General features: G+C 34.6%; 1 protein-coding gene across 8 annotated transcripts in view; it reads left to right on the top strand.

Annotated features, from left to right (window-relative positions):
• LOC100576383 (mannosyl-oligosaccharide 1,2-alpha-mannosidase IA) overlaps positions 1-19,490 on the top strand; it is a 477,580-nt gene that overhangs the window by 405,600 nt on the left and 52,490 nt on the right. For 3 of the 8 annotated variants that reach the window (XM_026440483.1, XM_016911775.2, XM_026440488.1), the window contains one exon: positions 7,171-7,386. In XM_026440483.1, the coding sequence (XP_026296268.1) occupies positions 7,171-7,386 (216 nt within the window). Of the gene's footprint in view, positions 1-7,170; positions 7,387-17,279; positions 17,398-17,706; positions 17,966-18,031; positions 18,143-18,258; positions 18,350-18,562; positions 18,709-18,783; positions 18,929-18,999; positions 19,163-19,397; positions 19,477-19,490 lie in introns of those variants that run through there. The other 5 variants (XM_026440484.1, XM_026440486.1, XM_026440489.1 and 2 more) reach the window with 4 other exon arrangements.

The raw sequence follows: 19,490 nt of genomic DNA, 5'->3' as shown, positions 1-19,490 counted from the left end.
TTTGAATATATTTTTTAGTATATTTTTTTAAATAATTTTAAATATATTTCAAATAAATATATTAATTATATTCTTTTTCGAAACATATTTAATATATTTATTTGAAATATATTTAAATAATAATTTTTTTAAATAATTTTAAATATATTTCAAATAAATATATTAATTATATTCTTTTTCGAAACATATTTAATATATTTATTTGAAATATATTTAAATAATAATTTTTTTAAATAATTTTAAATATATTTCAAATAAATATATTAATTATATTCTTTTTCGAAATATATTTAAATAATAATTTTTTAATATACTTTTTTAAATGATTTTAAATATATTTCAAATAAATATATTAAATATATTCTTTTTCGAAATATATTTAAATAATAATTTTTTAATATATTTTTTTAAATGATTTTAAATATATTTCAAATAAATATATTAAATATATTCTTTTTCGAAATATATTTAAAATATACTCGATTAAAATCTTGTGCAAAAAAAAGAAAGTTATAAATTAATTAACCATCGCAATTGTTAATCAACCAGATGCAACGATATCTTTCGTATCTCACGTATGAAAATTATTTCTCTACAAGTCTCTTTTTCTTTTTTTTTATATTTATCCCACAAATTGTGTTTATCACACTTTGGAAGTACAGGGTTGAATCGTGGTCCGTTTATCATAATTCAAAGGTTTATATCGTGGAGAAACTTAGCATTACGCGTTGTATTATGTATCGGTTCTGGTTTGCGGCCAGTGTCAGAGGATATTGAACTTTTGGATACAATCGTGTTCGCTACGAACAAGATAGCGCGGATATAGTTGTATCGAACTTGTATGCGTGCAACTAGTTCATCCAATTTAAACTAAATTTACATAGCGTTATTGTCCGACTAGTTAGTTATTTTACGAGAAAAACGATAAATTCTTTTTTTTTTTTAATTTCGTTACTTCGAAATCCCAGATTTATTATACGATCATTGTTTTCGATGAAATTTTTATATTATTTGATACAGAAATTGAAATTAAAAAAAGAAAATCATAGCAATTAAGAAATTGCAAAAATAATGAAAAGGAAATGAATCTGATTATTTAAAAATAAAACTCGAATATGAATAAAGTTTCTCGTGAAAAGATATACAGATAACAAAAATCAAAATCATTTGTAAAAAATAAATTTTTATACGGATAAAGTTTCTCATCATTCACAAAAAAATAAAAAGAGTCTTGCACAAAGATTTATATATATATAACAACCGGAACCAAGTAAGAAACTCTCTTAAATTTCGAATGTTGAGGGCAACCCATAGGAGGATCTCTCTCGGATCTTTCCTATTCTTCGTTGTTCGTTTGTTCTGTCATCAGTCGGGGATCATAAAATATTTGTCGGTATATCCTCGGTATTTTTCAATCCTATCCGGGCACAATCTTTCGAAGCACGAGCGAAGATATTTTTAACGAAGATCCCGTTAAGGTAGAGAGGAGAGATACAACGAGTTACAACGAATCGTCGTGGAAAGGGGGAAAAAAGTTTCGAAGAAGTCGGACAACTTCCGTTTCCATCTTATACACAGTAGTACAGAGAACGCTGAAGAAATTGTAAACTGTGCACCAGCTTGTATCTCCTTCGAGCCAGAAATGAAATTCAAGAAATATCCTTTATTAAAGAAGTTGTTCCATTCTTGATAATTTTTTAACACGAACGAACAACCCCTGCTTCTTTTCTTCTTCTTCTTCTTCTTCGATAAAATTAAAATCATTCACTGCGAACAATAATAACAATCGTTGATAAACGATATATTTATACACCATATTCACACAATTAATATCCACTAAGAAGAATTGATTTTCCAATTCCTTGAAAAGAAAAAAGGAAAAAAAATCGGAGCATATTTCGATTTTATCGATCGAATCAAGATTTAATCCCCATCTTGCCGAGCATGAAAAAAAAAAAGACAAAAACTTTCCCCTCGAAACGATCATTTGCCCGACAAATGTAGAATCAATAACACAGATAGAAGATAACAAGTAAACCCATAACCGGCATCTGTACCTGTTTCTCCCCTACTCTAAATAAAACTCATGCAACGAAACATCTATTTCCGACCAAATGGGAGTGGAAACCTCTCCCTCTCTCCCTCTCTCCACATATATCTCCTCGAAACTAATTCTATCCTTTGACCTTTATCGGAAACTCGTAAACCGCTGTGAGGATAAAACGGTCCTCCCTGCATTCTTCTGCGTAATTTAATGGAGCCGGCGAAACCGCGGTTAGTAATATCTCAGCGTCGAGCGGATCATAAACTCTGTGGAACCTTTTATGGAGAGAGAGAGAAGAAGGGAGGGAGAGGAGAGGACGGCGACTCTTTAAATGGGCTTTCGCGAAAAATACTCGCTGTTGCGCGGGATAAATAGAAGAGTGAAAGGGAAGGAAAGAGAAAGGAAGAGTGGAAAATCGAAGGATTCTGAGTTAAGTGGGAAGAATTTGGATTAAGAGAGATAACTAAGAAATTCCGTGACGAAGAATTTAATAGAAGTAAAAATGAAGCTGGAATGAAAAGACAAGAAGCGGGGATAAATACGATAGGGAAAGAATATAGCAGTAGAGTTTGGGGGAGATAAATTGGAACGTGGAGGTAAAGGGTTGGAGGAGAGGTGATTTATGCATGCAAACGAATCGCAACGCGTAGTGGAGAAGAGAGAAGGAGAGAAAAATCGATAAAAATAGAGAGACGCGTTTCTCCATTTAGATCTCTCGAAGCGAGTGTGGGACAGGAGAGGAGAGGAGGTGCACGTGGAAAATAGAAGCGACGAATCGAAATACTATTAAAAAGTTAAATCGAAACGGGGGAAAGGAAATATTCCAAGTTAAGATTGAAGGGAGGGGAGGAGTGTGTGCAATCAAACTGTGCACAGATATAGGATATGTAACATATCTTTATGTATTCAACTGTGCTATATCTATCGTGTCTTAATAATCGTCGATGAAGAATTTAGAACATATATTGTCTCTCGTTTTTTGACAATTTAATAATTTACGAATTAAAATGCCTTTTCTTTTATGATATATTGAAAAGTGATGTATATATTTTAAAAGGATGTTTTTCCTCCGTTTAATTATCCCTTTCTTATCGATTTATCGTTGGAGGAGAAGTAGAAGGGATGGTTGATCGTATTGGATTGGCAATTAATTTCGACTCGATGGATTGAACAGCGTTTCTCTGTTCAGGATAGGACCAACGTGCAATTATTTGTAGGGAACGCGAGCTCTGTAAACAAGCGTTAGTTGATACGTCAAACAGGCTCTATTTGGCAAGATAATCTGTTAGCGACGGCATTTGAACGCTTTAGCGCGTTAGTTAACAGACTTTTTCGATATATATATGCATTTGTTTGGAATTATCAGAATTTCTTATTCTTCAATTCGCTTAAATTTAAAAACATCGAATCAATCTCATATTTTAAACCAACTGCGTTTAACTAAACGTTTACTTGAAAATAAAAAAGAAGAAGGTGAGAGTAAATTACAAACAATTCACAAATGGAAATTAACAAAACAGAAGCCGTGATTTTCACGGTTGAAGAGTTAAAAGAAAAAAAGAAAAGAGTTGAAAAAAAAAAAAACCTCGGTATTTCTAATAATTTACGAGGAAACAACTCGTGATACTTCCGTGTACCAGGCCATCCTGTATATAAAAACCCTTATAAATCCCTGTTGGTTTCTCTCCCGTTCCGTAACAACGGGCCACTCGACGGAACACACCTCCGCCTCCTCTTGGAGCTTGGGAAAAGAAAAAAAAAAAATTTCTTTTCAAGGAAACGCTGCACCGCGTTTTCCATTAATAAACAAACGGCACAAAGCGGTGCGGGAGGAGAGACGCGATCGAGTCGCTTGGAGTGATGAAATAAATACGAGTAAAAAAAAGAAAAGGAAGAAATTTTAAAGAAGTTGCACAAATGTGTCACCGCTTCGTATAATATAATTTCAATCGACGTTTCAACAACGATGAAAATATTCCACGAAATTCCAACGAATCGTTCGGTTTCTCCAATCTTGAAGAGAAAAAGAAAAAGAAGGAGGCGAAGATGGAATCCTGGAAGGGAAATCCCTTAACGGGGAAGAAATAATCGAACGAGACCGCGCAGTAAAACTTGCCCTCCCTTCCGGGCTAATGGTTTAATCCTAACACGGATGTTAACCAGATTACCATCGAAGGAGGGGGGGAAGGGCCAGAACAAATTAGCCGCGATTACCTGGATAACGACAAAAAGGGTGGAACGTCGCGATTCGCGCCACGATGGCTGCCCTCCGCAATTTTCTGCTACGTCGCTCCCCTTCGTGCCCGGGCACCAACCTCTCGACCCGCGAGGATTGTTCCTTCCTCTTCCTCCTCCTTTTGCCGGCCTTCCACGCTCCACGGATTATGCTGCCTCGATTTCGTGCCTCGGTGGTGAACGGTGGCGAGGGCGTGGGCACGTGACAACTCGATACGTTTTCGAAACGTTGCGGAAGAGGAGGGGAAAAAAAGTTTAAAACGTGGGATTTTTCGCAATCTTGTCGTCCACCTTGTATTCTTTGTCGAAATCTTCTACTTCGAAGAAGAAGAATAATTTTTGTCTTTCTTTTCTAAAGTTACCAGAGGGATGGATTTTTATTCCTTGTTCGAGTTTTATATGGATTTTTATACGGGAGAAAAGGGAAGAATATTAAAGGTATAAGGGGATAAAATGGTCGAGGATAATTAATAAATCTGTTGAAACGAAATGTTTTAAAAACGTATCAATTAATTTGTGAGTGAAGGACAGTTTTGGAAACAGAGTTGATATAGGAGGATTGAATTCGCTACTCGTCAAAGGGATCGATTAACTTTTGATCTGACGATTAAACCTTTTTTAGCAACTTGATCCGCGTAAATTGGAAATTACATAGAGGAGGGAATATTGCAAATTTTCCTCCCCCTGGAAGAAAAATTAATTTTTGATCTGAGAATGGGATTGGAAAACGAATTATTTGTAAGATTTTTCGAAAGAAAAAAATATTCGAATCGCGTCCACCCGTTAATTTCAATAATCGAATCGCATTTTGTCACGTTTTTTTTTTTTTTTTTGAAGAGAGATAATTCCATCGACAAGTAAATTTAAATCCCAAGCGTTAGCTTATTAACCTCCCTGAAATTTAATCTCTGGCTGTTGCGAATGTTCATAATTGTTCCATATCTCTTGTACCCTCCCTTCCCCTCCAATTTCCAATTTCCAACTGCCATTATAAATTTCTTTGAGAATGAAAATATTAAGATTATTATTAAAAACAACACGCGTTTCGATCTGCTTTCTCTTTTTAGAAATAATATTTTATCTATGTTTCTTCATTCTTTCCAACGCGCAATGTTTAAAGTTTCATTTCTATTTATTTATTTATTTATTTTCATTTTTCAAAACTTTTAAAGGAACTTCCTGAGAGATGTAAAAATTACATCAAGGGACTCTATGGAGAAAGAAATATTCTGAAAATTTTGAAGAAAGAAATTTTGAAGAAAGATTGATGAAACGTGTCGATCCAGACAGAAATAATAGACGGATCTTTGAGCTACGCGGATCGTAGCGAGAAAAACGAATATATTAGCCTGTCCAGTCGTTCGTTGACCATTATTCCCGTTCTCTTTGATTTTTCGAGCCATTTGCCGGCCTCTGCCAGTCCGCAGCCGCTTCATCACGTTTTTATGGCGGTATAATTCAGGCCCAGTATAATATCTGTGAGCCCTGGCCGGTGGCACCAACAGAAGTGAGTCCTTCTCTCTGCGGTCATCGTGGTTATAAAAAAGAGAGAGAAAGAGAGAGAAAAAAACAATAAATCCATAGAGAGAAGGATGAGAAAGGGGTGAGATTTTTTTTTTCGCGCCACGATATTCACGACGGATGAAGATGGAAAGAGGGAGAACATTCGAGAACAAGTGCAAGCTAAGTTTGTCGATGAACTTTCGAAAGAGTGTATTATGCGGTTACCTCTTTTTTCTTTTCCAATGGTAATTTTGAACGAGGTGGTTCGATTTAATCGGATTTTGATCGAGTTTTAATGCGATGATACGTGGCCATGATTGTTTGATAATTAGATAGGCCGTTATATAATTCTTGCGTTTATTTTCGCAATTATTCAATTTGCGATTATTAATCGATCGATCTCGTGGCTTCGGTTTCAATTTGAAGAAAAATTTAAGCTCTCTTCAGAAATAATCACTGTTATCGAAATTTGCTGAGAATTTTCGAAGATGTTTGAAGAAAAGAGAGATTTCTCTTCCCTTTTTAAATTGATTAATTTTGCATAACGATCTCTCGAATCTTCTCCAAGTTTTATTCTTGCTGATAAAAAATAATAATAAGAAGAAAGAGAGAAGGATTTTCGTTTCGAGATAACGTCGAAACGAGTTATTTTTCCTGGAAAAAATCTCGAACAAGCGAGGCACGTGCGTTTTAACGGTGAAAGCGCAGGCGAACAAAACGGAAGCGCGCGTTTTTCTTCCCGAGAAAAACGCGCAAAAAGGAAACGTTGATAACGTTGGCCGAAGTGAATCACTTCTTTGGAGAGTTGATGGTGTCTTTGACTGAGCCACACATAAGTTTTTCCTGCTCTCCACGCGGAAACTTATTTCTCCGCGTAATTACCCAGGTGAATACGCGTGCACGATGCAATCTAACCGGCTATAACCACGTCCGCTCGTAACTTCTCTTAAAATATTAACAATCGCGTTGCGGCTGACACCTGTAGAATTCAGAAATAGAAAGAAGAAAAGAATGATTGACAATCTCTACAATTTAAAATTTCGTTTCAATTCGATATCATTGCATCCGTATTCGATTCATTGATTGATCGAAATTTTCATTCGATTAAAAAAAGGAATCTGCTCCGAGAAAATCGAATAAGTAATAAAAATATGAATAATTTTCGTTGCGTACGAAAGAAAAGAAAATACAAAAGTTGTTTAATCTTCTCGATAAAAGTTTCTTTTATCCCCTCATACAATATAATAATAACAACAATAAATCCTCACAATTTTTTAAAATTCTCGAAGAAAGAACTCGAGCCACGAACGAGTATTCACACGCGATAAATCTCTTTCTTAAAGTAAGGAGAACATATATTAATCTGGTTCCGTGTTTTATGCGCGCAGATGATGAAGCATGGCTGGGACAACTACGTGAGATACGCCTGGGGGAAGAACGAGCTGAGACCGATCTCGAAGAGGGGTCACAGCGCGAGCATCTTCGGCGCGTCGAACATGGGGGCGACCATCGTAGATGGCCTCGACACTCTGTACATCATGGGCCTTCACGACGAATTCAAGCAAGGCAGGGACTGGATAGCCGAGAACCTCGACTTCGATATCGTGAGTACCCTGATTCTACTTTCCTCTTATATTTCATAAAAAGGTTAGGTTAAAAAGTATCTATCTTGAAATCGTGAGCCAAAATTTCTGGACGCCGATGCTTAATTAAAATAATATTCGTGAATTTTAGATTTAGAATTTTCAACTTGAAATTTGTTTTAAATTTAATTCCAAGTTTTATTTTTTCGAATAAATCGTTGATAAAGTTCAGCACGCGCTCGTCCGAAGCAATTTTATCGACTCTCGAAATCGGGTTGGAAATCCGAACTCGTTCGCACGTCGCGCGTCTAAATCCACGGATGACGATTCTTCCTTTCCTCGAAACTTCGTGGAAATGTGTTTACTCTCTCTACGGTCGATGGCCGTAAAGAAGACGTCGCGATTCAAGGGGGAAGTGAATCTGGTCTCGAGACAGTTCGATCATCCTTCGAAATCCTCGAATTGACAATTTTCAAAGCAGCTATTTGGAAGGAATATCTTAGGAAAAGTAATTTTTTTTTTAATTCTCAGAACGAATATCTACGAATATCGAATCATTCTATAAATAGGATACGAAAGAAAGAAAGAAAGATAAAAATTGCGATTAATAGAAACAAGTTCGAGAAATGCGTTTCGAGTATTATTTCAAATTTTTATCGAGCATTCAACATTTCCATGCGAAGTTTTTACGGGGGGAGGGCGATACGAATGTTCAATCTTGAACAAAGAGGCAAGATATATTACGCGAAGTCGTTGACAGAACGCAGAGAGGCAGGAATGAGCAAATGGAAATAAGAAAAACAAGGGGGTTCACGGGGCCCGTTCACCGGGAGAGTTCCCACGGGGATTCAAGGTAATCCTTTGAGAATCGAGACCGTTCAAGGGAAGGAGAGGGATCGAACAAATATTCCACGACCTTGACGGACAATGAAAATCTTATCTGCAGAGAGCAGCAGCAGCCCCGTTGAAACGCTTTAAATCCTAATCCTAGGTCGGGTACAATCTTCAATCTTCCATATTTTGCACGGCTGTCGGATTAATTCTCGCCTTCGGGAAATCGTATCGTCGAGGACTTTTTGTATCGTAGGATACGTAAAAATATCCAGTTTTTTTTTTTTATTATTTTTATTATTATATTCCTCGTGGAATATCTCTTTCGTGGAGTAAGATACGATTCGACGATAGAATTCTGCGAATAAATTATTTTTCTGGATGTGAAACTCGCGTCTCGTGGAAAGAAAAATTCAAATTTGAAAGAAAAATACCTCCGTTTATTATTTAAATTCGATATAGAGAAAGAAGAATTGAACATTTCCAGGAGGAGGGAGAAGGAACAAATGTCCAGAAAAAACATTTTTCAAATCGATATTCTCGATTAATTGGCCAGATATAGGATGGAAGTTTAATAAGCGTGCTAAGATTTCCGAATGGCGGGCTAGAAATTCGCCTGACCTGTATATATATATTGTTTCGCGTACGTCGCGTAGTAATAGCAGTGGTGGGGGAAAAAAACTGCTGATTCAGCGTCTGCCGTTGACCAGCGCAAGGGCGCTGCGCTTGGGATAGGTCAGTGACGGCAAGCGAGAGAGAGAAGCGTAAACGAAAGGGAAAAATCATCGTATTTCGTGTTCGGAAAGCGTGATAAATCGGGATACATCTCGGGGACGGGTATCGATTCGAAACAAAAAGAGGGAGAATATATTCCGATACGTTTCTTTTTTTAGAAAATTTTCTCCTTCGGAGAAAGATGATTGAAATTTCCTTTCAATATCGATTATTTATGACGTGATCGTAAAAAGTATTTCAAAGATGGAAAGAGAAATTATATTTACACGAATGGATTATTAGAGAATATTTGATATCGTGAATTTAATAATTTATTTGAGAAAGATTATTGTTAATTGAAAATAAAACAGGTATTATTAAATAGGCGAACGAGTTTGAAAAAGTTTGTCTTTTTAATTAATTAAATGTGCGGGATACAAGACATTGTTCCATAGGATAGGATATTAAATGGTAAAAGAAAAAAAATGATGTATACAGCGATTGATATTCAATTCAAAATTTAATTCCTCCTAGTTCACTCTTCTGTGATAAAAAATAGTATTATCCTCCTCGCGTATCTTTTGCCTCTATGGCGATATTAATATCAACATTCTTTTGTCGACGTTTGCTCTTTCAACCCGGTTGATAAATGAAAAATTCCTCGATATAATATACACTGGCGATTATTCTCGTTTCTCGCTAATATCGAGAAACGAGTATTGGCTCGTTAAATTATTTTTAATAATTTACGCGTCGTCCTCCATTTTATTTATTTATTCGTTTTATAGATTTATTATCACGCGAGTAATATCAGTAAATATTATTTCCATAAGAAAATTACCCCGTGTCTTTTCCTTTCAATCCTTTTTATTATTGACAACAACAACAACGAATTATTCTCGTTCGAAAATATTTCCTCGACAAACATGTACGAAACGTTATCGCATCTTAACAAAACAGGGAAAAACAAGCACACCCAAGATGCACAAATTTCGATCCATCTCCCAACTCGACAACTCCTCCCATAAACATCTCGTTATCGTTCCAAACATTTCAACATCCTTAAACATCCCTTAGAGATAGACAATCCTCGAGTCAATAAGGAAACTCGTTTTAATTTTTAACTTCCAAAATGTCTTACTTAGAATATCATCGATGATGATTGTCCCAAATATTCGAGATATCGATTAACAATCCAGTTATATCCCCCTTCTCCTCCTTAATTAACCTAATCGTTATGCGAATCGGTGTCCTTTGAATCATTCCTTGGAAGTGAAATGGAGAAGAGAGGGAGAGGGAGGAAGAGAATAAACTTGGTTTTCGTCGGTAGGCAACCAATAGCGGCAGCCAAGAGAACTTAGCTCGGTTTATCCCAACTTGGTAACAGCCACCGTTACTTCTGCGAAACTCTCCAAACCGCCCAACCGATTCTCACCCCACCATGACCATCCCTCCGGTATTAGGGGGCGTATTCCTAAGTGGATAAGTTGCCGTATCAACCACCGTGACTGGTGGTTCGTGCCTATATAGGATCCCAGCTAGGAGACACCCTATTTTGTAATGGATTGAGAGAGGGTTGCTTTGTTTCTTGTATGCGAAGAAAATTGGGGATCGTTTTTTGGACGTTCGTGAATCGAATAAATGTAAGAGCATATTTTGAATCCATTATTTTTCTTTTTCTTTCGTTCAAATCAGATTTGAAACAAAGTATTTGGTATTCAAAATATTAAAAATTGAAATTATATCTTTTGTTATTTAAAAAAGGGGAGCAGATTTTCTTGCATTCGTTAGATTCTGGTAAAAAAAGTTCAGTGAGAACGTAACACGAATACGAAAGCGTGTTTCCAAAAACGATTTAAGCACCTTCGAGTTAAATATTCCTGGAGGATTTCGATTCCTTCGCGTGGATTATAATAGGGAGTCAAACATTTTCCTGATCTGTGCCAACCTCAACTATTTATGGTGGATTCCTAAACGGATAACTTTGGAGGAGTATTAGTCACTTCACCGAGCTGCAAACTCGTGCACGTAAATTGCTCTGTTGTTCTTGCCAAAATTCCTGGATAATATTTCACACCTGTGCAATTCTCTTCTTCGCGCGTTACATTCTCCAACTTCCCTCCGAGATATATTTCTCTTAAAGAATCTCTGTCGAAAAATTTTTCCCTCTCTCTCCTTATTTTCCAATCGATAAATCTTCTAGTTTGTTCACTTGTAATCGAGTATAGAACGGAACGTGTAATTTTGTATACCATCAAAATAAATGTTTGAGGCCAGTGATAGATTCTCGTTCGAAAGAAAGAACATTTTTGTTCCATTAAAATTAAACCGTTATTTCTATTGAAATTCAAACGTTTAGTCAGCGGTTTCCTGGCGGAACGATTTTCTCTCTGGAAAACCGCTTTGCAAGCACGAGTATAACGAGAGACTATCGCCCGAAAAAAAATATCGAATTTTGCTTTCATCACAATCGAGAAAAATATCCTCTCATTTGTCGCGGCAAATAATTTGCCAATATGTGATTGTACGTATATTTATCGATGAAAAGAGTTAAAAATTTTTGTGTCTAAAATAACAATTAAACAATCAGCTTTTTAATGTATCGAAATATTTATCTGTAATAAATACACGTGTGTTGTGGAGATTAAAAAAATACATCAATACGCGTATCTGCAACATTCAATTTGAAGAAGCAAATGTAAAAAGTTACGTTTGAAAACAAAATTTTAATTGAAGAAACAATGTGAACTGAAAAAAACAAGACACTGTTTGGGTCACCCGATATCTTAGAACGTGACCATTGGATTGAACACCGATCTGCAATATTCGACTGTGATAGAATCGTAAAGTCTGATACAGTTCCGATTACAGTTGAAAAAAATTGATATTATTCTCGAAACGAAAGAAGGAACAATCGTGGCAGTTTGCTGCTGTTTGTTTCCATCGCGTTTCCAATTAAAATTATCGAAACCCCTGTTTTCAATTTCATCTTGAAACTTAATCCCGCCAATAATATCCACGACGTTAACTTCAAAATTGCCGTGAAAAAAGTAGATCCGGCAAACAACGAACTCCTTTTGCCGAGATGATTCGATCAACGCTTCGTTTAAACTTAATTAAAAAAATATATGAACGTAGATTTGAATTTAAGAAATATAGAAAATTTATCGATTAGGATCTTTACGTTTTCCTTTCGATTCGAATTTACACTTCGGCATCACCCGATTGATCCGCCGATTAATCAAGAAATGTTGTAAAACGCGCAAATATAAGGTGTTCTTTTCCTCGAACAACGAGCCCTGATTAAAAAAAAAAACAGGGAACGAAAGAGGGCGAGTATTAATCTTTCCGGTGGCCGTCGAAGCGTACCCCATCGGCCCTGGCTGGCCGAAATCAATTTCAATGCGGGCGCGTATGCAAAAAAGGATACGGCCGCATGAAACGCGGCCGCGAGTGAATACACCCGTGAATACGCCGATATATATTACCCTCTGCAAGATTTATAAAAGAATGAAAACAGTGCTTTCGGTCTGTGGGCGCGCGTGTACGCGCGTATGGGAGAAGCAACGTGGATAGAAAGGGTGGAAGGAGAGACGAGAAACACCGTTTCTTCCTTTTGGACATATATATATGTCTCTCTTTCTCTCTTTCTCTCTTCTCAAGGTGGGAACCGATCGTGAACGGGTTATATGGACTGGTCCGCGATTCGGACGGGCGATAAATTCGACGAGGAAGACCTGGCTCCCTAACTGCATCGCGGGTTAAAACGAAATACCGCGGCGTCGCATTATGCTCTAGACGGGGTCCACACGCACGGAATCGGGGGCTACCTACATCGAATCCGGGAACGCACGCTTATTGTACGGAACTATTGAGCACTCACCCGTACGAGTGAACGAGTTTATCCGAATTTTTTTCGCGCAAAATTGAATTTTAACCTCGTTTCATTCGTGATATTGTGAAGAATAGGATTAGTTGTAACGAAAACGCTTGTTATTAAGAAATATTAATGGCAATATTAAGAAATGGACGATCGGGATAATATGTTGGAAAAATTAAACGTAGATGTTATGGAGAAAAACTCACTTCATCTACGATTGAATGATGTAACGTTACGGATAAAGTTGCGATGAAATAATGGTAAACTGGAAAATTGTGTCAGCCAAACAACGTTGATAAAACAATCGCACGATAATTATTAATCGAGTATTCGTTGGTCATCTCGACATAACCTAATTTTTGAGAAGAGAAATAAATAATTATATAGATTCCATTTATTCGATTTATTTATATATATAAAAAGAAAAAGTTATTAGGTTGTCCTAACAATCAAGATTCGAATATAATTTTAATTAAATAACAAAATATCATTAAATCATTGATATGATACGATCTCGATCGTTATTTCAGAAAAGAAGAAAAATTGAAATCGTTGAGAGTTTCGAAAATGAAAAAATATGAAAAATTTTTATAGGACAAGCTGATATTTGCATGAAATTCAACTTTATCCTCGATATACCATAAAAGCAAACGCTTCTCCTTACGCATTCGTTCGATCCTGTTGACGCCAGTCCGCATATTTCGTGCACGCATTGTTCCTGAGGACAGTGCGTGCACCCAAGTTGCCGGTGCATTTTTAATGAAGTCCCTTTCCATAGAAGAGCAGCCGTTTTCGGCGCTCTTTGTGGCCAGCCATGGGCCAGGCACGCCTTTTTAAACAGGCCAACTTGTTTTCGCTTGCCGTCCTCCGGAGACACCTACTGCCATTGAATCGTCGACCTTGCCGCCTCCAACTGTACGCCCGTTTCACGAATAAAGTCACGAATCGACGAATCTAAAAATATCTTTCCTTTTTCCACGTCCACCAATATTTTGCGTGTTTCGTCGTCTCGAAAGGAAGTTTACTTATGTATCCTGCGAATTGAGATTAAATGTTGAGACAAAAGTGGTAATTTCAATGGAAAAGTATTTGTTAATTGTGAAGATAAATTGTGGATACAGAATCGAAGTTACAATAATTCTTACGAGTAAGCTAGAAATATCAAACTTCTTTTCAAAATTATAAATATCTGATTGCACTATCTTTATTATATAAATTGAATTATAATTGTTTCAACAAGATTTCTAACAGGAACAATTTACTTTATCCAAAAAAAAAATTCAAAAATTAAAATAATAGATAATAAGCTAAATTTCAGCTTCACTTTTTCAAAATTTAACTCGCTTAGTTAGATTGTCATCCAATTAATCTTCAACTCGACGAACTCTTAATCTCCCAAACATCGTCTCAGATACATATTTATCAAACAGTTTGAAAAGGTTAATCAGGATCACGTGAAATTGTTGGCCACGATTAAGGGTACGAGTTAATCGGCCGAGTTACCGCACAACATCACCGATTCCCGAACCGTTCTTATCCCACGAGCGCACTGTAATTAGCAAAGTCATCGTTTTCCTTTATGAACCTCCTCCTTTCCTTACGGCCGGGCCATCGAAAGGAGGAAGAAGAGATCGAAAGTGTATAGAAGTCGAGTCATCGACGACTAATCCTCCTCGCCCCCTCCTTGACTTTAATCAAGACTACTACTCTCGAAACCCGTCATCAGGCCCTATTCGACGCGGACGATGAAATTGCGCGTCAGTTTCCTTTATGTTCGCAAATTAGTCGGGCGATAATCCGGCCGAGTGGCTTCTCAATGAGAAGCATCACACGGATGATGAACTTGTGCTGGCCAGTTAAATATTGTACGTGTGTGTATGTGTGTATCAGCCGGTTTGGCATTACGATTCGCATATGAAACTGTGTAGAGGGAATCATTATCGCTTTCTTCGTACTTGGACGGATAATGAAGGAGGAAAAGTGTTATTTTCAAGAGATGAAATTACGATGAGGGTAGAGTTTGAGGTGGTGATTGAGAACCCGTCGATTTTCGATGCAACATTTTGGCCAAATGTAAGAATTTTGTTTGCCCTCCCCATATTATTATTATTATTTATGAGGGCGATATAGAAAGGATTAAGTAAGGAAGAATAATATTTCTGATCTCATTCGCGATTCGGTTTTTCGAACCTTGCGAATATTATTTTTTATAATTATACCACGCGCAGTTTTAAAAGAATCATTCAAAGAATCATTTTGCTCGATATTTGGATTACAATTTCAACTTTTATCTATATTTAATTTTCTACGATCCTCCAAATCATAAATCGTGCCGATCGAACAATGCAAAACAAAAGAGTGAAAGTATATATTTATATAAAAATCGATTAATTCGAGCCTCCACCGCGTACGTAAATCAGGATACCTGTGAAATATCTTATATAACTTCGATTCCTCGCGGATGTCGCGTGTAAAAAAAAAAAAAAACGGAAACACCGTCGTTGAAGGAACGGTCGTCGGCGGAGACAACAATCGAGCGGTCGTTAAGAAGAAAAATTACATCCTCGAGCCATGTAAAATACAAAGGATCAGCCTCTCGATTGAACCCCTCGAGGGTCTTTTTGAAAGGAGTGTCATGGCACAAGTATCGATATAGATACGCCTACTCGCGCCGAGTTTAAGGCACGATGATTCGTGTTCCTACCATCGTCGTATCCTCCCGAGATCGGTGGTGTATAAAATGAAACGTTTTTTTCGTTCCACATGCGTAGAATAATGAGTGTAAAATATTGGATTGATCGGGGAATAATGGACGCCGGTTTCGTGGAAGCAAAAACTGCGTTTACAAAACACGCGTGTCCCACGTTTTTATTCTTTAGAACGATCATTGCAATTTTTCATCCGTTTTTGAGATTTCGCTACAAAAAATTACCAAGAATTTTTCTTCGCGATTATTATTTCTTGTTGAAGAGATATTTATTTTTTTTTTTGTAATTGATAGTCTTGTAAAATATTTAACGGTTAGAAACAATTTTTTCTTTAAATTTGTTTTTGATTTATAACGTTTTATAAATTATGTTTGAAGTTTGTAATATTAAGAAGATGGTTCTCTTCGTTTTTTTGTCTTTGAAGTATTGTTAAAAAACGATAAATACCTGAATTTCTTCCATCTCGATGCAATTGATTCCTGTTGTGTATTATTTATCCGCTTCATGCTCGTTTGTTCAAGTAAAAGTTTCATAAACATCTTCCCTCGAATTATCTTGCTACAATTTGCTCGTTATTCGTCACAAATTTATCTCAGCAATAACAAAATTAAATTAATCATCGTTTATAGATCGATACTATGATATCCATTTCCTCAATTTCTAATAAATTATATTTCTCAGAATATTTCGTCCACGCTACACGTTTGATTATTCTCCTAAAAACAAAATTTCTCGTTCAAGCAACAATTTAAATTAATATATTAATTAACACATTATAGCACGGAGACAATATTCAACACGATTAATATTGTTAAATTAATGCAATTACTTTTTATCACTTTTCTTCAACAAAATAACGATAAAAAAAAAAGAATGTAAATACAGAAAAACATTATCTTGGGAAGTAATCGGAAGATACTACTCATCGTCAAGAATTTCAATATTAGAGAGAAAAAAGAAAAAGAAAAAAACGACAAAAAAACAATAGAAAGAAGAGAAACTCGAGGATTTTATTTTGATTATAAATTTCTCAATATCAATGTTTATTATAAAGAAGCCTTTTTGCAAAAAAGGGTGCGAATAAAGTCAATCGATTGCAATTTATCGTAATTATTGGACATTATATAGTCTATTACTATAGATAGGCTATATTATGAAAATATAAGACGGAAAAATAATCGTGTAAATAATATATTAAACCGAGATGTAATCAAATTATTCTTCGAATTCTACACTGCAGTCGACATCCAACCATGAACATGGATGTTTTCGACAAACAATATCGTATCTATCGTATAATATTGAAAATTGTAGGATTGTGGCCATACGATAAATCAATCTACGTATGGATTCAGAGAATATGTTTATCAATGTACTTTCTCATCGGTGTAATATTTCAGGTAATAGAAATTCCATTATTCTTTTACGATAATAATAATTTATACGTTATTTCAACATGTTAATCCAAAAATTGATAATTACATTAATATCAGAATATTTTCTTAATATTTAAAAATTATAAAGATATTCTTTTCCTCGATGTTTAATGCTAATTTAAATATAATAAATTAAATTTTTTAGATTATCGTGCTTGTAAAATCTGAAATTACATTACGAAATTACATTGTCACGTTGTCTGCGATTTTTCCATTACTGCTATTTTTTATACGATATATTTATTATATTACAATGTTTCCATACGTAAGTGAAATTCAAAAAATAAAATTATTTAAATTATTCAACATATATATATATATATGTACGTTTTTATTTTTGTACAGGCAAAACTTTTATTCGATGACATACGTACAGAAGAATATCTATTAGAAGATGAGACAGAAATACAAATACAAACGAGATATCTCGATATTTCTAGTCATATCATCTACATTTTTTGCTGTAAGCAATCACTTAATGTGCATTAATACGTAAAATTTAATTACCAATCAACAATTTTCATTGTCATCATGACTATCAAATATAACAGTATATATATTATAAAAAATGATAATCATATAAAAATAATAGGAAATATTGTGCAATATTTTATTGTACAATTTTTTATATTTTCACAATTATCTTTTTTCTTTTTATCATAACATTTTTCTGAAAATATTACAATTCTTTTTTCAAAATAAAAATAATTCAAAAAATATAATATTATTTATACGTGACTCTGAAATATTAAACAAAACTTTGAAATTCTAGGCATGACTTTCGCTTTTATCGCAGCGGCTATCATATTCCTAGTGAATCTTATAATATTGGATCTAAGAAATTCTCTAAATGAATTTCGCTTTTATTTCGATCTTTTATTCTTTTTCGACGATCAAAGCGCGTATATTAAAATTTTTTTAATCTTAAATTTTATGTTAAATACATTATTCGGATTGTTATCTATAACGAGTACAGAATCGTTGACTAATATTTTTAGTTACTATGTATGCAGACAATTTAATATCGTCAAGTAAGTTGTTTTATTATGTCGCGTATCAATATTTTTATCCATGCGAATATTTCGAATATTTTTCAGTTACCGAATACGAAAGATTATTGAGGATCTCAGTACGCCTAATCTGTCTAAGATAGACTTGAAACTCAAAGATATACATCGAGTAGTGGACATTCATTGCCACGCTATCGAGTTGGTAAATTAAAAATATTATTATGGTAAATAATAATGATAATAATAATAATAATAATAATAATTTTTTAAATAATATTAATTTTTCACGTATCTTACATTGTGATGCTTGGAAGGTATATCCATATGGCCACAAATACTACAGCGACACAATATCTCATGGCAATTATTCTATGCATACTCTCATTCTCTGTAAATCTCTATCGTGTAAGTATTTCTCATGAAGATATATTCATTTTATTTCAACCAAAGAATTTCATACGTGCTTCAACATACACGATCTTCAGTATACCACTATAAGTAGAATTTAATTTGAAATTCGATTAAAATAATGAAATTTTATTAAAATTATGAAAAATTTAAATCGTTATAATTGCGAAGATGATATGAAACTAAATATATTTTTTGATCATTTCATAGCTATATAAAGCATTAACAGCTATGGACGATCGAATGGAAATCCTCGGTTCTACTCTTATAGTTATCTATCATTTAATGATAGCATTTTACAATAATCATTGCGGACAATTAATTATTGACAGTAATCTCGCCATATTTAACGAATTGTAAGTGTCAATAATTACTATATTATTACTTACATGCGTATCGTTTAGATATGGTCGGAATATATTAAATGACAGAATGATATGCAGATTTGCTTCTACGTGGTATCGCATTCCCTTAAAAGCGCAAAAACTATTATTGTTCATGATATTGAGAAGCTCAATGGATTGTGAGTTACGTCTTTCTGGTTTATTCACTCCGTCTTATGCAGGCTTAACATCGGTAATTTCTCTTTTTTCTTTCTTATGCAACATGATTTTGAATTTCAATACTTTTAACTATTTACATTGTAGATGATGAGTTCGTCCTTCTCCTATTGTACCGTTATATACTCGATTCAATAAATATTCTCGAATATTATTGGAATTTTACTTCAGTATAAGTATTGCAGTTATATGATGTTGTTATACGCATAGATTTGAATAACGAATATTTGTTAAATATAAACACAAACAATTTGAGTAATAATATTTAAACAAAATAATGTTGTATCTGATAAATCTATTAATCATTTTCCAGTTACTAAAATATTTATTGTTGCAATAATAGTTGGAAATAAATTTTTACAACACGATATAAAATATTTGTGCCATAATGTTCTGTCTTATTATGTATCATGTGAAATTATTCTTTCACTTTTCTTATTTTTTTCTATTATAATTCTTCACATTTTAACATTTTCACTTTACAGAAAGAATAGCGTTGTGAGTAACTGACGATTGTAAGATTACTGATAAAGCTCCTATTCTTTCTTTTGAAATCGAAAAAAAGAAAAAAAGGAAAA

Source organism: Apis mellifera, linkage group LG4, assembly GCF_003254395.2.
Source record: "Apis mellifera strain DH4 linkage group LG4, Amel_HAv3.1, whole genome shotgun sequence".
Lineage (NCBI taxonomy): Eukaryota > Metazoa > Arthropoda > Insecta > Hymenoptera > Apidae > Apis > Apis mellifera.
The sequence above is the reverse complement of the archived record's forward strand: the minus strand, read 5'-3'. Positions and strand labels throughout refer to the sequence as shown.